This window comes from Ornithorhynchus anatinus, chromosome 12 (genome assembly GCF_004115215.2).
Source record: "Ornithorhynchus anatinus isolate Pmale09 chromosome 12, mOrnAna1.pri.v4, whole genome shotgun sequence".
Taxonomy (NCBI): Eukaryota; Metazoa; Chordata; class Mammalia; order Monotremata; family Ornithorhynchidae; genus Ornithorhynchus; species Ornithorhynchus anatinus.
In genome coordinates, this window is record NC_041739.1 from 33,911,791 (window position 1) to 33,931,579 (window position 19,789).

Consider the following 19,789-nt stretch of genomic DNA (forward strand, 5'->3'; position numbering starts at 1 on the left):
CTACAGGCCTGGAATTTAGAAGGTCATGGGTTCTAATCCTGGCTATGCCATTTGTCTGCTGTGAGACCTTGGGCAAATCACTTCACTTTTCTATGCCTCAATCACCTCATCTGTGAAAGCGGGATTGCGACTGTGAACCCCACCTGGGACAGGGACTTTGTCCAACCTGATTTGTTTGTATCCACCCAAGCGCTTAGAACAGTTCCTGGGACATAGTAAACCCTTAAGAAATATCATCATAATAATTATCATTATTACTATTACTGTACCTGGCAGACACATTAGTTGTGAAGGAAACACATTCGTTGACAAATGTTAATGGCGTAGTTCCTGTAATATCTTCCCATTGAGCTGGAGTCGTTCCACCTAGAATAATAATTGAAAAGAAAACAATAATGCAAATTTAAAGGCTTGGGGTGATAAGAAAGTACTCCATAATTTGATCTATTTTCCTCTAATTCCCCCTCCGCACCCATTCTTCAGCCAAGATAAAAACAGCATCATCGACTCTTTCAACTGGCATCGGAGGATAATTATTCTAGAGACTTGCAATCTCTAAGTGACAGAGCTGAGACTTTCAGAGTTTGCAAGCCTTGTTCCAGAAAAGTGAGGTAGTAATATTTTGCATTTTGATTTGTCTCCCAGACATTCTCTGGACATATCATGGTGTACATACAAGTCTTTAAAAGCTATTTATAACCCTGATAGTCAAATTTTCCCATTTGGCAGAATCACCCTAATTATTTTAATACTCTGGATGGAAAGGTAATTTGGGAAAGTCAAGCCAATCCATCTGAACCTGAATCCAATCCAGCATCTTTATGGAATGGCTACATTCACTTTATGTGATTTAACACTTTGGTTGGTTTTTATCTCAAACTGTACTGTCGGTTTCTCACTATGCAAAGAATCCAAGACACATATTTTATCAGACCAGGCTCAATCAAAGCCATTAAACACCCCCCGCCAAAAAAAAAAGCATTTTTTTAACATTTTTAACAATTCCAACAAGAGTTACATATAGGCATACTAGTTCATGTGAAATTCCCAACCTAATTTTCATCTGAGCAGAAATAACTATTTTGGAGGATCACCTATGTCAGGAACAAAGGAAAAAAGAGTTTAGTGTTCTTCAAGATCAGACAGTCTTCTGTGAAGAGTATAATATATATAATATACTGCGTAGAGTATACTCAGTGATTACTGAGGCTTCAGTATCTTTGGGCTACAGATTGATTTGTTTTCAGAAATAGATGGCAATTAATTAATGCTAATTAGAAGTAATTGATTTCAAATTGGCAGCTTGAACATGAAATAAAATAATATTTTATCTTTTCATATGATATGTTATGGGGAAGTCTACTGTAATGGGAAATACCAATGCAATCTCTTACTCCCCTTGCCTTTAAAGAACACTTTTCGAAGTCCCGATTACAGATCTAGGTGGTGAGAATTAAATTCCTTCAGATATCACTTCAAAGGATCCTGTGCCTCATTCTGTGCTCCAGAATGAACATAAGGAAACCTTGGAAGTGGTTCAGAAGAGAACAACGAAAGAGATTGTAAACTGGGACAAATGAGAAATGACAAAAACGGTCTAGGGGAAAAGCATGGATCTAAGAGTCAAGAGAGCTGGGTTCTAATCCCAGCTTTGCCACCTGTCTGTACCTCCATTTCCCCATCTGTAAAGTGGAGACTAAATACCTATTCTTCCACCCCCGCCCCAGACATTGAGCACTACATGGGACTAGGACAGTGCCCAAACTGATTAACTTGTATCTATACAAGTGCTTAGTACAGTGCTTGACACATACTAAGCACTTAAATTCCAAAATTATTATTATTGTTTTATAGAGTCAGAGTCTTGGGTTCTAGTCATGTCTCTGCCACTACCCTACTATGTGATTTGGGGCAAATTACTTAATTTCTCTGAGTCTCATTTCTTCACTGGTAAACTGGGGATAAAAATGCCTTCCTCTCTCATTTCACAGAGGTTTTGTGAAGATAAAGCATGGGTTGTAAAAGAGTATTGCATAAACGAAAAATTGTTATTCAACTTCAAGATATAGTAAAGAAGGTGAGGTTATTTAGCTTGAAAAAGAGAAACCAGAGTGAAGGTCTAACATTTAATTTCAAGCATATTAAAGGGTATTAATCTGAGATGCTAGGAGACGCACAAAAAGGCAGTGGATTTAAAGGGCACCAGGAAGGATATACATTTGTGCTGAAATCAATCAGTTGTATTTATTGAGTGCTTACTGTGTGCAGAGCACCGTATGCTATAATAGACCCATTCCCTGCCACAGCAAGCTTACAGTCTGGAGGAAAATCTTCCAGTGATTGTTGCTCTACACTGACTGGGAAGGACTTTCGTAGGAAGATGATGATTTGATTTTTCTGGAGGTCTGTGAGAATAGAATTGATCTTATAATCCTTGTGTAGCTAGTGATGTCTCACTGACCAGAAGGGATGGTCTCAATGACCTGTTGAGGATCATTTCAACCCCATGATTCAGTGATCTACAGGGTCAAGACTGGGCCACCCAGGTAATTTGTTTTCATTTCTGCCCTTTTCTTTCTCTTTCAGGTTCAAACGGGCTCTCTCGGTAGGGTTGGAAGTATGGATGTGAGAGAACAGTTTTAACTTGTCACCACAACCAAGAATAGTCTGTAGTCCTGGCTCCCAGCCCTAAATTGGTTGCTCCACTTAGCAGGGAGTAGTGGGGTTGGTTAATCATAATGAAAATATAAAGAATTCACTCTTTGCTAAATAGTCCGGAGTCAGATACACAAATATAAGAAATAGGGATTGATTCGCCATATACAAGTGCTTAATGGTCTGCTCTACACACAGTCAACCCTCAAGACACGCTGCTTCCCAGAAGATCCCACAACAGTTTGCTTTTCACTAATGAATTAACAGCTTCAAGACGCTAAATCCTTCAGAAACAATGAAGTGAAATTAAAAACTAATGGAAGAGAAAAAATTGGATGATGGGTTGGAAGGAGGGAAGGTCGGTCCAAGGTGGGAGTCCACAAGAATAATAATAATAATGTTGGTATTTGTTAAGCGCTTACTATGTGCGGAGCACTGTTCTAAGCGCTGGGGTAGATACAGGGTAATCAGGTCGTCCCACGTGAGGCTCACAGTTAATCCCCATTTTACAGATGAGGTAACTGAGGCCCAGAGAAGTGAAGTGACTTGCCCACAGTCACACAAATGACAAGTGGCAGAGCCGGGAGTGGAATCCATGACCTCTGACTCCAAAGACCAGGCTCTTTCCACTGAGCCACGCTGCTTCTGCAAGAAGCAGAACCACAGACCAGATATGCCAGAAAGTGGTCAGAATTTAGCATCTACATGCCAGGCACTGTACTAAGTTCTGAGGCAGATATAAGACAATCAGTTTGGACACGGTCCATGTCCCACATGGGACTCACAGTCTGAATCCCCATTTTACAGATAACAGGCACAGAGAAGTGAAGAGAAGTGAAGTGACTTGTCCAAGGTCACCCAGCAGAATGATAGATAAAGTAGACTCCCAAGCCCACACTCTACCCACTAGGCCATGAGACTTCTCCTCCCTAAATTCATCTAGTTCTTGCCAGATGCTGGGAGAGGAAACTACACCCTCAAAGCATAGGGAAAACATGATATCATGTTATCTCTCCTCAAGAAGAAAAAGAAAATTTTCACATACAATGTTGGAGTGGAATAGATTTCACTTTTTCTTGAGTACGTTCTCTGAGCCTTGCTCCATTAAATGACTGATTTTAAACGATTCATCTTATTCTTCTCCCACACAAATGAAGCATGCCTCTAGGCTACTCACCTGTTATGCTGCATAGTAATCTTAACGTAGGTGTATCGCCCCCAAAGCCATTCAATAATCCATCACTGGAAGCTTTGGGGACAGGAATAGTCATTGTGATTGGCTTATGGAACTTTCTTCTTCTAGGTTCCAAAGTGACTATAGGACTGAAGGTAGCTTTGTTGCCTAGGATCTTCTTCACAAGTTCACTGTGCATAGGTTGAGCCTTTCCAAAGGAAAAGTATCAGAATCAATCAATCAGGGGTAGCTACTGAGCGAACACTTTCTGATTTCAGAGCAGTCTTGTAAGTGCTTGGGAGAATGCAATACAATAGAATCGGTAGACACGTTCCCTGCCCAAAAGGAGCTTAAAGGAGCGTAACATTTAAAGAATAGTATACAGTTCTATTTATTCTGTCAGTTGTTTCACCGCATTGCAGAAAGGTCCACAGCTTTGTGTCGCAAACTTTGTGTCGATACGTGGAGCCAAAAAAATAATCAGGCACAGACCCAAGATGTAAAAGTAACTAAATCAGGCTTAATCCACCCACACCTACCCGGGGGAGTTTTGATGCTCTAAATCCACCATTTTATCAATTAATGATATTTCTTGATCATTTATTGCGTGCAGAGCCCTGCATGAAGCGCTCGGAAGAGTAAAATCCAACACAGTTGGTAGACTCTGCACTGATCTATTTCCAGAGGAACGTACTGATGAGAGCTAAATGATCGTACATGAATCAGGGCAGTTAAAAGTAATTTTGCTATTGTTAGGATTTTGTTTTGTATTTGTGCACTGTATTAAAAATGGAAAGCATAACTTTCAGCCCCGGATGGTTTGCCAGGCTTCTGCTGCTCCTAGTTACCAGAAACATTTCTACAATAGTGTGGGAAGATTTGGGCTATGCCTTCTAAGTGGATAGCATCTGGGGAGGCTGCCAATATTTTGGAGTCCATCTGCAAACCAGTTGCTAGTTAATGAATTAATGTGCAGGCTAAACCCAAGCAGAACGTAAGCCCTGGTCCACTGAGTTGTTGGACTCCAAAGCAGATCATTGGAGTTTAAATGTCTCTTAATCCCTGATCCCGATGTCCATCTTTATTCTGTTGCATTTGTCTACTGCCTGGCCCCAGAATACCGTGACCAAATGGAAGGCTTAAATTGGTAGTAAAGATACTTATTGAGCACCCTCTGGGTGCAATGCACACTGTAAAAAGCATTTAGAAAAATATGGTAGACACAGGGTACATATTCCCCGCCCAAGAGGAGTCTATAAAAAGAATAATAATAATAACAATGGATTTTGTTATGCACTTACTATGTGTCAAGCACTGTTCAAAGCGCTGAGGTTGATACAAGCTAATGAGGTTGGACAAAGTCAATGTCCCACATGGGGCTCACAGTCTAAATCCCCATTTTACATATGAGGTAACTGAGGTCAGTGACTTGCCCAAAGGTCACACAGCAGACAAGTGGCAGAGCTGGAATTAAAACACAAGTCCTTCTGAGCCCCGGGCCCCGTGCTCTGTCCTCTAGGCTATTTTACAGGATGTGAAAAGGAACGACCTGATCAGGAGTTTGGGATTCTAATTGCTTTTCTAGGCAACAGGAAACAGGGTCTCTCACGAGAGCAGGGTGGGGAAATATCAGGTGAAAAGAACAGCTATATAGGATGGGATAAATTGGTGCACAGCCCTAAAATCAGTGACAATTTTTGGCCCAATCTTCATTAATGAAGTATTTAAATAAATGCTACATTCTTTATAACCACATTCAGCAACATGGGCTGCTTTCTAACTGACAAGGGTGAAGAAGAGCCTAACTAACTACTAGAAATTCAATTGCTCGTTACCTGTAGGCCTACTCGGATCCTCTTCGTTAGTGCTCCTTCAGGGAAGACAGCCTGCACCTGGGGTGCCACGGTGCTGCTCAGCACCCCTCCCTCCGGCCCAATCAGGTTGCTGTCCTGTTTGACGCGGGACACCACCGCAAAGTACTGGGGGAAGTCGCGGGTGATGATTCGGCATATGCGCTTCTTCTCCAGTTCCTCTGGGCTGTCTAGCACTGATGAAAGAAAATATCCAATGTTACTCATCGGGAATTTCCACCAGAATATTTCACACTTCACCACTGGCGAAAAGTCTCATCTTCCCTTTACCTGAATTTTTGGTTGGTATTGAGGTGGTACCAAAAGCAGGAAGACCCAGGGGAATGAGTAAATCAGATGAGGGACAGACAGGCAGACACTGTGGTCTGATGGAAAGAGCACGGGAGACAGAGGACCTGATTTCTAAAGCTGGCTCTGCCAAATGTTTGCTGTGTGACCTTGGGTAGGTCACATAACTTCTCCATACCTTAGTTCTCCTCCCTACTTTTAGACAGCAATCCCCATGAGGGATAGAGACCATGCCAGCCTAATTCACTCGTTCCTATCCCAGTGGTTAGAAACGTGTTTGACACCTAGTAAGCGCTTAACAAATACTATTAAAAAAGAAATTAACTTTCTGGTCAGGGACCCGCTCAACTAAGTCAGCTTTTAAGGGAGCCTTGACCACAGAGGGGGAAGTGCACTGGTCGTTGAAAAGGGCCTGTTTGTCATTGAATAGGGCTTATTTCCAGACGCATGAATTGCTCTTGGACTGGGTGGGAATATCTCTGATTGCCACTGCCAGGTGGGCTGTATGCTGAGCAAAGTTGCACACGATCAAGGTGGAAGAGGAAAGCCTACCATTAAAAGCTCTGCCTGAGATCTTAATCTACCCCTGCCCATCTTAATCCTTTCATTCCAGCATGACCGAGTGGCCCACATGAAAGACAGCACTTCACTGGTCACTTTAGGGAGCATGAACTCATCTCTGTTGCTAAATAACAGACCACCAGTCTCATAGCTGCTCTACTACTCTAAAGGCAGCTGTAAGTGCATGAAGACTGATAGGCTAGGCCCGAAGCTATGCTTTGCAGAGAAATAAATACCCCTGCAGTATACCTGGAGAGATGATGGTACAATCTGTCCCCATTTTAGATGGACCCAGAAGGGCATCAAATAATAATGCCACATTAAAGTTATCAACTTCTGAGGAAGGACAGGGCATTTCAGAATTCCCTTTGTGAGAAACAGCATGGTGTCATGGAAAGAGCACAAGCCTGGGAGACAAAGGGCCTGGGTTATAATCCTGGTTCTGCCACTTGTTTGCTGTGGACCTTGGACAAGTCACTTAAATTCTCTGTACCTCCGTTACCTCGTCTGAAAAATGGGGACATGGCTGTTTCCAACCTGATTAGCTTGTACCAACCCCAGTGCTTAATAGCACAGTGCTCTGCGCACAGTAAGCGCTCAATAAATATGATTGAATGAATAAAGTGTCCGGTACGTAATAAGCCCTTAACAAATACCATGAAAAAAAATTGTATGTGAATTCCTAATGCCAACCCACAAATGTTCCAACATATTGTGAGGAGGGGATACAATAGAAAATGCTTTCAGAAAAATGTGAATAAAAATTAAATGTGGCTTGAGTTTAGATTGAACAAGGGAGATCATTGCATTTTAAATCATCATGGAAGGTAGCTGGTTCATTTTCAGAAAATGATTTGACGCTCATTGCTCTACACTGATAAGAACACTGTGAAAAAGGAGGAATCTGAGCTATGAGGAGAAATATGCACTTCAGAATTCTCAAGCACTGGGACAGGACATGGCCCACTGGCAGATGTGAATTTCTCAGAGAAAACAGATTAGGAGGGTGGAAGTTTATAAACAAATGAAATACTTTGCTCATCCGGTTCCTCTCTACAGAAAATTGTATTCAGGGGGCTCAGTGGAAAAGAGCCTGGGCTTCGGAGTCAGAGGTCATGAGTTCGACTCCCGGCTCTGCCACTTGTCAGCTGTGTGACTGTGGGCGAGTGACTTTGCTTCTCTGGGCCTCAGTTACCTCATCTGTAAAATGGGGATTAACTGTGAGCCTCACGTGGGACGACCTGATTACCCTGTATCTACCCCAGCGCTTAGAACGGTGCTCGGCACGTACTAAGCGCTTAACAAATATCAACATTATTATATAACCAAAGAAATGAATTACTGATTTGGCAAATTATTGCACTTTAGCACAATCCCCCTTCTGCATTAGATGTAGATTAATATGCTATTGGCCAAAGTGGATGCCCCCGAGGACTATGGGAAACTCTGATGACTGAGGGAACAGCCTCGTTGGCTGTCGGTAAGGGGAAGGCTGCCCCAAAGCAGTCCTGAGTGCAGCAACCCAGGGTTGTGAAAATAGGACCAGATCCATCACTTGCGAAGGAAACCCAGTAAAGAAATGGGACGAGGTCAAATAATATTTGAGAGTTTCCACTTCTGCTCTGGTCTTCCACCCCGAGCACCGGGTACCTTCGTCCATTCCGTTGAGGATTTCATTGAGTTCGTCCTCCGTGTAGTCACAATAGTGCTCCTTCCAGCTGTCCCCATTCTCACTGCGCAGGATCACCAGCTCCCTCTCTCTTCCTCGCAAGGCCGCAAAGTGCGGGATCTCCACGATCACAGGCCTGGCACAGCAACACAGCACATCACACCCAGGAAGGAGCCGGCGACCGGAAAACTACGAGATTCTACGTGGTCTGTTACAAAGTGACCTGGAATTTCACTCTCTCTGGGGAGCGTAGGGGTGCCATTCGTTGGATTCCACCCACCCCCATCTCCAGAATGAGGTGAGGCAGCCTTGCAAGAGCACCGTGACTGCTAAGTCAACGGAGGCCACACCCAAAGCGTGCACTGTGAAATGGACCTCTTTTTGTAAAAATGGATAAACCACAACAAGGTAACCCAAGCTCAGAGGCATGGTTTGTAACCATCTTCGTAACACTGACAAAGTTGGGCAGGATCGCGTGAGAGCGGGAGCAGACTCTGTTGTTCTGAAGACAGGGTGCAATGGGGAAAATAATCACTGGCTTATTTGTATTATCTCCCATCAAGGAAAAAATGAGAATCTTCTGCAAAATACACAGCTCACAGAGGGGAATAAGTCCACAGGCTGCCATTTTTTTTTTTTTGTCATGGGCCTATCAAAATTGGGCGGACCAATTTCTTGTCATCCTGTAGTGCTCGTGGCCTAGTGGAAAGAGCTCGGGCCTGAGAGTCATAGGACCTGTGGTCTAAGCCCAGCTCTGCCACTTTCCTACATTGTGACACAGGGTAAGTCACTTCACTTTTCTATGCCTCATTGTTTCCTCACCTATAAAAAGGAGATTCATTACCTACTCTCCCTCCTACTTGGACTGTGAACCCAGTGAGTGACAGGGCCATGTCTGGCCTATCTTATGTCTATCCCAGCGCTTAGTACAGTGCTTCACACATAATAAGCGCTTAACAAATACCACGATTACATTATGACCTGTACAAGACAGCCTTCCCTCTCCACTCCACTCCAGGTTGCTTTGGTCCAGACATCAATCCATCCATCAAAACGTCATAACTAGAACAACTAGGCAAGATCTCATGCTTCAACAAAAATGGAGTTCACACAACTTCGATAGAGGAGATACGGTAACATACCACTAAAACAAAAACCACATACCACGAGGGTCAAAGAATGGCCCACTGAAGGTAGGTAATAGAGAATTTAAATCACAGAGAGGGGGCAGTCTCATGGGTACAATGACATAAAAGAGAAAATCATATTGGAGAAGAAGAAGAAGAATGGGGAGGCCAGCAACCATCAATTTGTTTTAAGTCACTCCTACCCAAGGAATTTGGTTCCAGGAGGCCCCAGCTGAAGGATTCGGCTGACCAAGCTTTCTCCCTCATTAAGTGGGGGAGGAGCCGTCGGCAGGTGAAGTTTACTGAGTACATCCAAAGCAGCAGTGAAAGAAAGAACATAAGTAAGCTTTATGTATTTTTTTCACAGATCCCCAGTGCCACTGTCTGATCAACAGAGTGGAGCGAATTTTCACACTGCATACGGTTCGGCCCAGAATTCAAGCAGCATCCTCCGTCTGTCCGGACGAAGGAGGAAAGGAGACCCGGGTGGGGACACTGAGGGAGGGCGATAGCAGCTGGCTCTGTTGCCGTCTGGTTTCCCTGCCAGACGCACGCCACCCAGATGCCCTGTGGAAGTGGGCAGAGCTGTGAGGGATGGTGTCCACGCTCTGGCTCAGGTGAGTTTTCATGTCTCCCCACTCGGGAGAGGGGGGGTGGCATCATGAAAACAGTTGAAAGTTTGGGGAGAGAGCAAAAGGGACTGAGAGAAGGAGAATGGGACCGGCGTGGAATGAATCAATCATAACTATCTTATGATCTGATCCATTCACGCTACTCCGCTTCTCACCGTCCCCTCCTTCCAAACTGGCCTATTCTTAAGGAAGAAGGAAAATGCTGCTTCTTGACGGTGGAAGCCAGAAGCAGCCTTTTGTAAGGACTGTTTCTACTCTTTCCACTTTTGTCCATTATACATTTTGGCTAGAACGCTACAGGGAATTAGGGAATGGTCACCTGACAGCACCAGCCTGTTGGGTTATGGCGAGCTATGGTACAGAAAGAAATGGCCTGTGCTCACAGAGCCTAAGATTAGTTGATTACAGTGGTGTGAGTCCTCCTGAGCGGGAGGTTTTGCAAGAACCTCATCTAGCAGGAGGTTTTGCAAGATCCTCGCATTTACAGGGGGGAGCTGGGTGTGGCTCATACCAATCGGAGGGTTCGAAGTGTCAGATTGGGCATGCCAACAGGCAGGACCCCCACTCTCAAACGACACATGTGCAATCAGACTAATAGGATTCATCATCCAGGGGCTTGTCTCCTGGGATTTTAACTATCAGCGTGCTAGGACAGGACTTAAATACAATTGATTTGTTTCAAAATAAGATTGAAACTTTTCCCCCTCCAACGCTTCATTCTTTTGTCAGTTCCAGAAGCAGCTATTCATTCTTGGCACCCGATGGTGCCCTTTCGATATAATAGCAGCTGGAAAAACAAACAGGGAAAAACTGCTGGTTTCCATTCACAATTGCTACAGAGTCCGGCAATCTTTTTCTACGGGCATCAATCTTTCTTTTTCTACGGACATGAGGAAAGGGTATAAAATAAACTGGCTGAGGAAATCTAAAGGCTCAAAGGTACAGTTTTGGTTCAAGAAAAAAAAAAAAGGCAGTCTAGCAGTCCCTTTGTACTCAAAAGTGTTCGGACTTGCCTACTGAGCCAATGTAGGTTTCCAAAATAGAAGTGCACCTGGGTTATACCCAACAACCAAAATTTATCTTGGCTCCAGATCAGTGCTGTGATTCTTTTCTTCATGCCTTCGGCAGGGATGATTTAAATATGAATTACCTACCACTGGCTACAACATGACTTTCATGTTCGTAGCCCAGCACTGATTAGCAAACAACCCAGAGGCAAAATGAGTGTTCGCATGTCAATCATCAGTGCTCTACACCAAGACACACACAAGCTAGTGAGACACTCCTGTCTCTCTGGGTAAACCCTAGAAAGAATCTTTGCCTTTGAACCACCTAACAGACCGCTGAAGCTCAACACATCTTTTTCAGTTCCATTCTGTGAAGCAGGTGAGCCCCAGATTTCCTCACGCGGAGAAGAAAACAATCCGGTCCCTGTCAGGATGACTTATTAGAAAGCCTTACCCGAGGAACTGAGCACCGGAAGGTCCAACTTCAATCAAGCGACTGGCTAGACCTTCTCCTTCCACCATCGGGGGCATCGTGGCCAGTCTGTGGCGCTTGACCAGGCGGCAGGTGACTCGGGTCGGGGCGGTACATTTCCGAGGTGGAATGATGATCCTGAGTCCGTTGTGCCTACAGCCACGCATCGCTCCACCCCGGGCGTCCACCATGAAACTAACCAGGAAACTGAAAAATTGAAACAAAACATCAGATGTGCTGGAAAGTAGCAAGGCAAGGTTCATTTATCCATCTCTCATACTTTCCTGCCAAGCTGGGGTCCCCTAACACTGCCTTCATCAGAATGAGCATTACTGTGTATTTATCAACCAGAGGTATCTATTGAGTATGAACCGTGGGCAGAGGACTGTATTGAGCGCTTGGGAAAGTACAACAGAGTTGGTAGGCATGATTCCTGCCCACAAGGAGCTTAGAATCTACAGAGGGAAACACCCTTTAAAATAAATTACAGAAAGGGAAAGGATATTTATGTAAGGGCTGTGGGAATAGGGCGAGAATCAAAGGGTATATGGGTAATCTTACTTCACACCAATGCTTGCTTGTCATCCTGGGCTCTTGCTACCAGCATGTGGTACTAACCTGATTCACACTGACACAGCAATATCGATTGAATGGGAATAAATTATAAATTCATTTTCGAGTAGAAAGGAAGCAATGTATGGGCAACCCTCAAGTGTGCTAAAATCAACTGCCACATTGTCGATGAATAGGCCCCCCTGGTCATTTCCGTGTTCCTGTGATCCCTTAAATTTATGGAGGGCTCCCCAGTAAGTCAACAAAAAGAAGAGTTGGAAAGAGTTGCACAGCAAGAAGGAAGGCCAGGTCTTGCCATTTCCTCTAGCTCACTGTGGATTATTTTGTTCTTTGTCTCTGGATTTTCAGGCCCACCTTCATATATTCAAGAACTCCTCCTGCAGTCAATGGGAGAGGTGAGTGTATATTGATGAGGGCAGGTTTGGAATGACAACCTACTGCAAGAATAAGACAATCGAGCAGAATTGGATGGAACCTATGAATCCATTCTTTTTTCTAAGATCCTCTGTCACTAGACTTTATTATTTCACTCCTATAACCCTACTTTCAATTCATTAATATTCTGATGTGACTTCCAGTTGGTAAACTAAATTATCTATTGAATAGGGGGAAAATCATGCATATGGGAATAAATCTTGACAGGAGAGAGTTGATCGAGAGCTGATAAAGTGGAGTTAAGGTTGACAATCTTTTTTAATAGGAGGCAGTAAATATTTGATAATGAAACAATTTATTTATGGAGCTCACTTTTATTACCTCTCTCCCGCTTTTCTTTGCTAGCTTATAACTGAATTTAAGACAACTTGGAGGGATTTTTATTTAGTGGATGAAAGCTTAGTACAGTGTTCTGTACAAAGTAAGCGCTCAATAAATATCATTGAATTGCCCATCCTGGTATGTTCCCCACTTTCCTGGGCTTTGTCCTGAATGAAAAACACTCAAAAGGCCTTTCATGAGGTGCAAGGAAAAATGGGCAGCAGGAAAATGGTATTATATAGGAAAAATATACCTCCCTTTAACAGTCAGTTGCTTTTCAACATTTCTGTTTTGTGTTTTCAAGAGGTTTGGAACAAGAGGAAAGTAGGTCTGCAGGAGGGAGGGAGGGGTTATTTCAGACCTACCAGTGGGCTTAATTATGCCAGAATTACACCAGAATCATCACACCTAGGTAATTGCATCCATGTGAAACACTTTCAAAAGAAAGGACACCAAATGTGAAATACAAGCATAATCCTCTTTTGCTTTCTCTTAGGGCAACTCCAAAAAAAAAAATATGATAGTATTTATGTCTCAAGAAAACACAAAAAAATTCATTCCACATGCCGAACAGAAATACTTCGACTCTCAAAAGAATGGATCAGGAGCCATAACCTGCCAATCTGAAGCACGCCATGCTGATTGACCCCATATGAAAGCACTTCATTCTCCCTCCCACACATGCAGGAGGCAGCCCACAGCCTATCAATTCCAGTCCTCTGAGCTTTGTTTAGCATAATGCACATTTTTCAGGGAAGAACTATTAACCTGCACCTGATGGGTTGGGTTTTTTTAGGCCTCATCCAAAAAACTGCCAAGAAAATGCTGACTCGTAATTTTTTGGCCTTTAGTATGTCATGTAAAATCACTCTCACAGTCATTTTTGAAAGCAGATATGCAACTCATTCACAGGAATGAAAACAGAAATCATGGCGCAAGAGCTCTAGCTCAGTTTTTTTTATTCTGGTTTTCAAATCTTCATTTGGTTGGGATATTACTGTTTGTTTTAACGAGCCGGAATGTTAAAAGATTTAAGTTCTATTGGGTGTAGCCTCCTAGATGGAGCGAGGTTACTGCCTTTTGGATGTTTTTTGTGTTCCTTTAGTCATATAAACATGCTTTCAATGCCCACCTCTAGGAATAGAGTGATCATGCTCTTAAGGCGTTGAAACTCCGATACTGAAATTAGTAACAGCATCACGTTGATTATACCCAGTGCCCCCTCTCTAAGGAAGCAACTCAAGAGACACTTCGGAGGCCTCTGTGTGGAATCGATGTCTGAAAACGGCATTTCTGATTATCCATTTTAAAGGGGGAATCTCTAAACAATCTGGCATTCCCTATACATGGCTGTCCTATGTTCCCTGTGTTTTACTGCTCTTTTGATGGATGGCATCCTAACCATTCTTAACCCAAAGAATCCTATATGTGAAAAAAACAGAATAGCTAAAAGTGAATTAAGTGAGGATTCTGCTTTCGTAGGAATAACAGTAATTGTATTTACTGTGTGCAAAAACGCTAAACTAGAATTAGGCACAGAACCTAGAGTTCTGGGTAACAAAGAGAAAACATGACAAATTAAGGAAAGAGAGGAAAGAGTGAAGCAGGATGAATGAAGTGGGAAAAACAACATGGCCAAGTGGAAAGAATATGGGGTTGGAAGGCAGAGGACCTGGGTTTTTAACCCGGCTCTACAAATTGCCTGCTGTGTGTGTGAGACCTTGGGCAAGTCACTTAATAATAATGTTGGTATTTGTTAAGCGCTTACTATGTGCCGAGCACGGTTCTAAGTGCTGGGGTAGACACAGGGGAATCAGGTTGTCCCAAGTGGGGCACAGTCTTAATCCCCATTTTACAGATGAGGTAACTGAGGCACCGAGAAGTTAAGTGACTTTTCCAAAGTCACACAGCTGACAAGTGGCCGAGCCGGGATTTGAACCTATGACCTCTGACTCCAAAGCCCGTGCTCTTTCCACTGAGCCACGCTGCTTCTCTAACTTCTAACTTAACTTCTCGGTGCCTCAGTTTCCTCATCTGTAAAATGAGGATTAAATACTTCTTCTCCCCCTACTTATACTGTGAGCCCTATGTTTAACAGGGACTGTGTCCAATTTGATTAACTTGTATTTCTCCCAGTGCTTAGAACAGTACTTGATACAAAGCAAGCACTTAGCAAATATTATTATTAATAAAATAAAATGCACACAGCATCATAAAGCAGTACACGATCATGCTAGCCCAAGGAATGTCTTTCCAACTATATCAATATAATAATGAAAAAAAAATCCATAAATGGAGGGAAAAATTCAAGACCAACTAAAAAACATTTGGGAGAACTGCTTTTAAGTAAGTGACCTTCCATTGGAAGGAAAAATAAGAAAAATGAGAAATTAGAAATCAACCAAAACTACATATATCTAGTAGCTAGTTGATTTAACAAAACAAATATGTTTGTTTGGTAAGATGTAAAGAGTTTTAAGATCAGAGTTTGGAAACTAATTTCAGTTTTTTGCAAAGAAACTATTCAGAGAGCACCAAAGGAGTTCCAAGATAAAGAGGAGAGCCCTAATTAGGCAAGAAAATTCCTTATTGTACAAAGACGGTGTATAAAGTAAAAGCCGAGTTTGAGATAAGTCTAACATGAGGAGGGGAAGAGTGGGGAGAGACAGGAAGATAAGAGAAAGAAGGAAGTTTAGGGGAAAGGCAAAAAGGAACAAGAAAAACTAGGAGGAGTATGGGAAAACATGGTACCCAAACACGGTCCGCTGGAAGAATCCAAACTTCTAATACTGTGAATGGGAGATGAGGGATAACTTCACAGGACCACAAAGCAAGAACACTATAAAATACCTTACAGTTTTGAATGAATTTCTATTTAAAAGAAGATTCTAAGCCTTAATGAACAGGCACTGGAAAATACTATCCATATATATACACATCTTAAATGGACATGAATTTATTTATATATATATATATATATATGTATGTACAGAGATGTATATCTCATTTCTATTGATGCCCAGTCTTATTTTAGGTACTTATATTTTAACATTTTTCAGATGCTTAATTTATGTACACCCCGCACTCAGGATTACCCAGCTAGCAATAGAGTTAAGGCCTCAGTGATAAGAATTAGTTTTCCATATACATTCAGCAACCATGCAAAATACAGGTTCATGTCAGATCTTTCTAAACTGCAGCAAATGTAATGCTCTCAACTGAAAGGGAAAAATGCAAAGGTAATACACAGTCATTAGACACATGGCACTTATGAAAATATCCATTGGTTTTAGTTCAAACGGGCTCACATGCTTCAGATCATGAGGTAGGAGAAAACAATGATTCTGGTTTTCAGAGGAATCGGTCCTCCGTCCACAAATTTAGTAGGTTCTAGTTCTAGGTAATGTCAAGTGAGGCAGAAACAAGCCGACTATCACATTCAGTTAGTCATTGGGTGAAAGAATAGGAAAAACACATTTTCATCAGGGTGCTTCAGTGATTCTTAACTATGGAATTGAGGACTCCCGATTAAATCTGATTTCCCAAAAGCCCCCCAAAACCCTGAATTATTTCTCTTTCCCCACACAAACTTCCTGATCTAGTGGGTTGGCACAGATTATGGCAAAGCAACCTAAAAACCAGATCCATTGCAAATAGACATCACAGAGAGCAAGAAACATTCACTGCCACTTGGCAAACTTTGGTTGCCATTTTAAGTTTGCATAACATACTGAAATAAAATGTTCATTAGAAGGGAATGATAGAGCAGGGTAGGAAGGTGGGTTGGAGGTGGGAGTTTATTAGAGTCCAAATAATTGAACAGATTGGGCTCTGCCAGGTTACCTAAAAACTTTAAGGTTACCTTTCAAATGAAAACCCCCAATTAACATGGAATAATGGATCAATGTTTTTTAGAATGGTAACAAGTAAATATCAAGTGCAATTTTCTAAATAACACAAAGGGGTTCATTTCATTTAACCCACAAAGCATGGAAGCAAAAGTGTTAAGGAGAATGATTTCTTTGTTTCAGTTGGAACACAGTGACTACTAACTGCTGCTTAAAACCACAACCTTTTCAGAGTGTTTAAATCACCCAGCAAATTGCCATCACCTCTGTAGAGAACATGCCTTCAGCTATAGATACCTCTGTACTCGACTAAAGGGGCTGGGAAATTTTGGCACATAACTAAGCTGACGTATCACAATAGGTCCTCGTTTTGTCTCTGCTATCATCCCATCCCATAGCCAATTAGATCAAAAAGAGCCACCTGAGTAATAGAGAACAAGGAGTTGGCCCACACTAATCTCTCTCTTTGGGGCAAGAATCTCCACTAAAGCATCCTGAGGAGAGGTGAATAGAAAAGGAGGTGATGAAAGGGGGAAAGAAAGGCAGCATGTACAGAGGAGGAATTATGCAGAAGTTCACCTGCTGTTGTCACGATCAAGACATGGAGAGGTGCGGCTGCAACAAAATAGATACTTTAGCAGAGGAGGAATGGATAAAGTGAAATATAAAAGAGGAAATCGGAAGAGAATTCCAACTGAAATATACAGAGAGATAGATACATATACTCACAGTGTGTATAGACAAAAGATAGACATAAACGGGGTTATAAATGGTTCTGTAAATGCTAAGGATATAGAAAACCTCACTGTAGCCCAGAGCTTTGGATCTCTTTTAGGTATAAGTTGTAGATTGTCTGGGCTGCCCTTGCATAGTCAAGGAAGTCATAAATGAGAGGAAGTTCATGCAATTCAAACTGCCCTGCAACTGCAAATCCATTTTTGTTTTTGCTAATTTAATTTGTTTTATTAACACTTTTGCCATAGCTTCCAAGCAGTAAGGATGCAGTTTTGCTCTTTGGGTTAGCACAAAAGCACACAAAATGCCCCTAAAGACACAAAGGAGTGTTTCCATCCTCTAATATTTTCTCATTCAAGTCCTCCATGAATTCTGCTTTCCTTTTCAATAGTCTTAAATTTTATTTCCCGGTTTTAATCTTTTTACTTTTATTCTGAATATCCCACAGTACAAACCATTAGGCAAAACATAACAGTGCATACTCAACACCATCTTTTTAAAACTTTTAAGATAAATTTATTTTGAGGTTTAAGACTTAATAATACTGATGAAAAATAAGTGCTTAAAAATGAACTTCTTAAGGACTTCAGGATATACTAGCTGCTCATTTTATCAGTTTTTTGCCTTTCCCCAAAACTAGTCTTGGAAATTCAAAAGTATTTCCTAATTCCACTTTACACTCACTGATGATCCGATCTCATTGGCCTGCCAGGAAGATAACTCTCATTTGTCAGTGTCGGGAGGACTTTCCAATAGTTTGTCTCGTCGGGGAAGGGTAAGGAAGAGGAGGACGGTGAACTAACCAAAATTTTGGTGTGGAGACGCTCTATGGAAATTTTGGAAATAGAAGCATTTCATTTCATTTCTTCATTCTGCGGAGCCACATCCACAAATATAAATTTTTTAAAAAAATTATGAGAATACTGGTATGTGTTTGAGTGCCGTTGATCCCAAAACCCCCAGATGGGCTTATGATTTATTATTAAAGCCCACTTTTGAATGTAATGTTGCCGTAACTCAGACTAGAGGGAATTGAAGGGAAACTTTTATTAATGTGCTTTTAAAACTCTTCGTATACATGCCTACTATCAACTGTGATGATAAAAAAAATTAGATCTCTGATTCTACTTGGATAATTTTAGGGCTTACATTTGCAGAGACCATAATTCCCTAACCACACCTTATTGGCTAATGCTGTGCTTATAAATCTTGACAATCATTTGAAAATTCTAAAAGTAACTTTATTCTAGAGAAGGAATTGCTTTTCACCACCATGAAGAAAACCGCATTGAAGTGAGAGTTAAACCTGCATCGACCCAATTATGCCATGTATTTTGGAGAATGCCCATTAGATCTAGTGCCGTATTTCTTGGCTGCATACTCCACCAGGGCATACGGCTTCTCATCTTGGTCTTTTAGAAATAAGACCTCCATCGGGCAAAATTAAGTTACAAAATAAAATTTTACAACATAAACAAAACCTCTGACCCATGAAATTCACTTCTGAATAACTGACCCATGAAATTCACTTCTGAATAATTCACCATAAGGCAGATTGGAATATGGTCATTCGTAAAGGAAGGATCTGTTTATAGCACTGTGTTCAGCTAAGAAGATTATAGGGTGGTGTGTTTTTTTTCTGTTCTGCCCATACCACTGTTTCCTATCTTGCATTTATCCGCTCGGTGTTTTTAGAGTAAAAGATTATCTCCACTTACCGGCTCAAGTCAATTTTGGATGAGAGGAAGATAAATGTGCCCTGACTCACACAGAAAAGTTTCTTTTTTAAAGTGAACTGAAGAAGGAAACTTTTGAATCTAATGGTTACTCACAACCAATGGCTACTCACCTTCCCTTTAGCTATTCTAAGATGCCGCTTTAACAAATCATCTGTGAAATCATGCGTCAAACGCTCTTTGTGAATGCCCCTGTTTTCAGTGAGACCCACTTTCTCATTCACCACAATCTTGGCAGCTTTGAAAGGGCAAACCATCAGGGCTTCCTTGCGAGTGGGCACATGGGCGGAAGTCCCCAGGCAACTGCAAGCCTGCAGCAGCTACACCCCACGGGGGTGGATGTGTGGTCAATGGTGACTACCCCTGACACCCGTTATGCCGACCGTGGGATCACTGCTGGTGGTGCCGAAAAGCCAGGGTCCCCATTTGCAACTCTGCCAATAGGTGGAGGCTGCAACTAGGCATGGGAGCAAAGAGAGACAGAGACATTTGCCTTCCTGGGCAAATGTCCAGAACGCAGCCTCTAGGCCAAGACAGTCTCTCTCTCTCTATTCAGGAAGGAAAACTGAAGTTCCAAAGACTTAAAGCCGGGTTCCCCGTCACCCTTTCCCCACCATTCGATTCACCTCCTCCACTCATTAATGAAAACGCACAATTAGCATCAGTGCCCACCTTTTCAGTGTTA

The 19,789-nt window shown here is 42.2% G+C and overlaps 1 protein-coding gene across 50 annotated transcripts in view; it reads right to left on the reverse strand.

Moving 5' to 3' along the window:
• ANK2 (ankyrin 2) overlaps positions 1-19,789 on the reverse strand; it is a 576,252-nt gene that overhangs the window by 38,364 nt on the left and 518,099 nt on the right. For 20 of the 50 annotated variants that reach the window (XM_039913760.1, XM_039913763.1, XM_039913759.1 and 17 more), the window contains 7 exons: positions 17,213-17,248; positions 11,439-11,663; positions 9,549-9,647; positions 8,200-8,354; positions 5,665-5,876; positions 3,833-4,037; positions 270-366 (listed from right to left, as the gene is read on the reverse strand). In XM_039913760.1, the coding sequence (XP_039769694.1) occupies positions 270-366; positions 3,833-4,037; positions 5,665-5,876; positions 8,200-8,354; positions 9,549-9,647; positions 11,439-11,663; positions 17,213-17,248 (1,029 nt within the window). The remainder of the gene's footprint in view (positions 1-269; positions 367-3,832; positions 4,038-5,664; positions 5,877-8,199; positions 8,355-9,548; positions 9,648-11,438; positions 11,664-17,212; positions 17,249-19,789) is intronic. The other 30 variants (XM_039913767.1, XM_039913780.1, XM_039913791.1 and 27 more) reach the window with 3 other exon arrangements.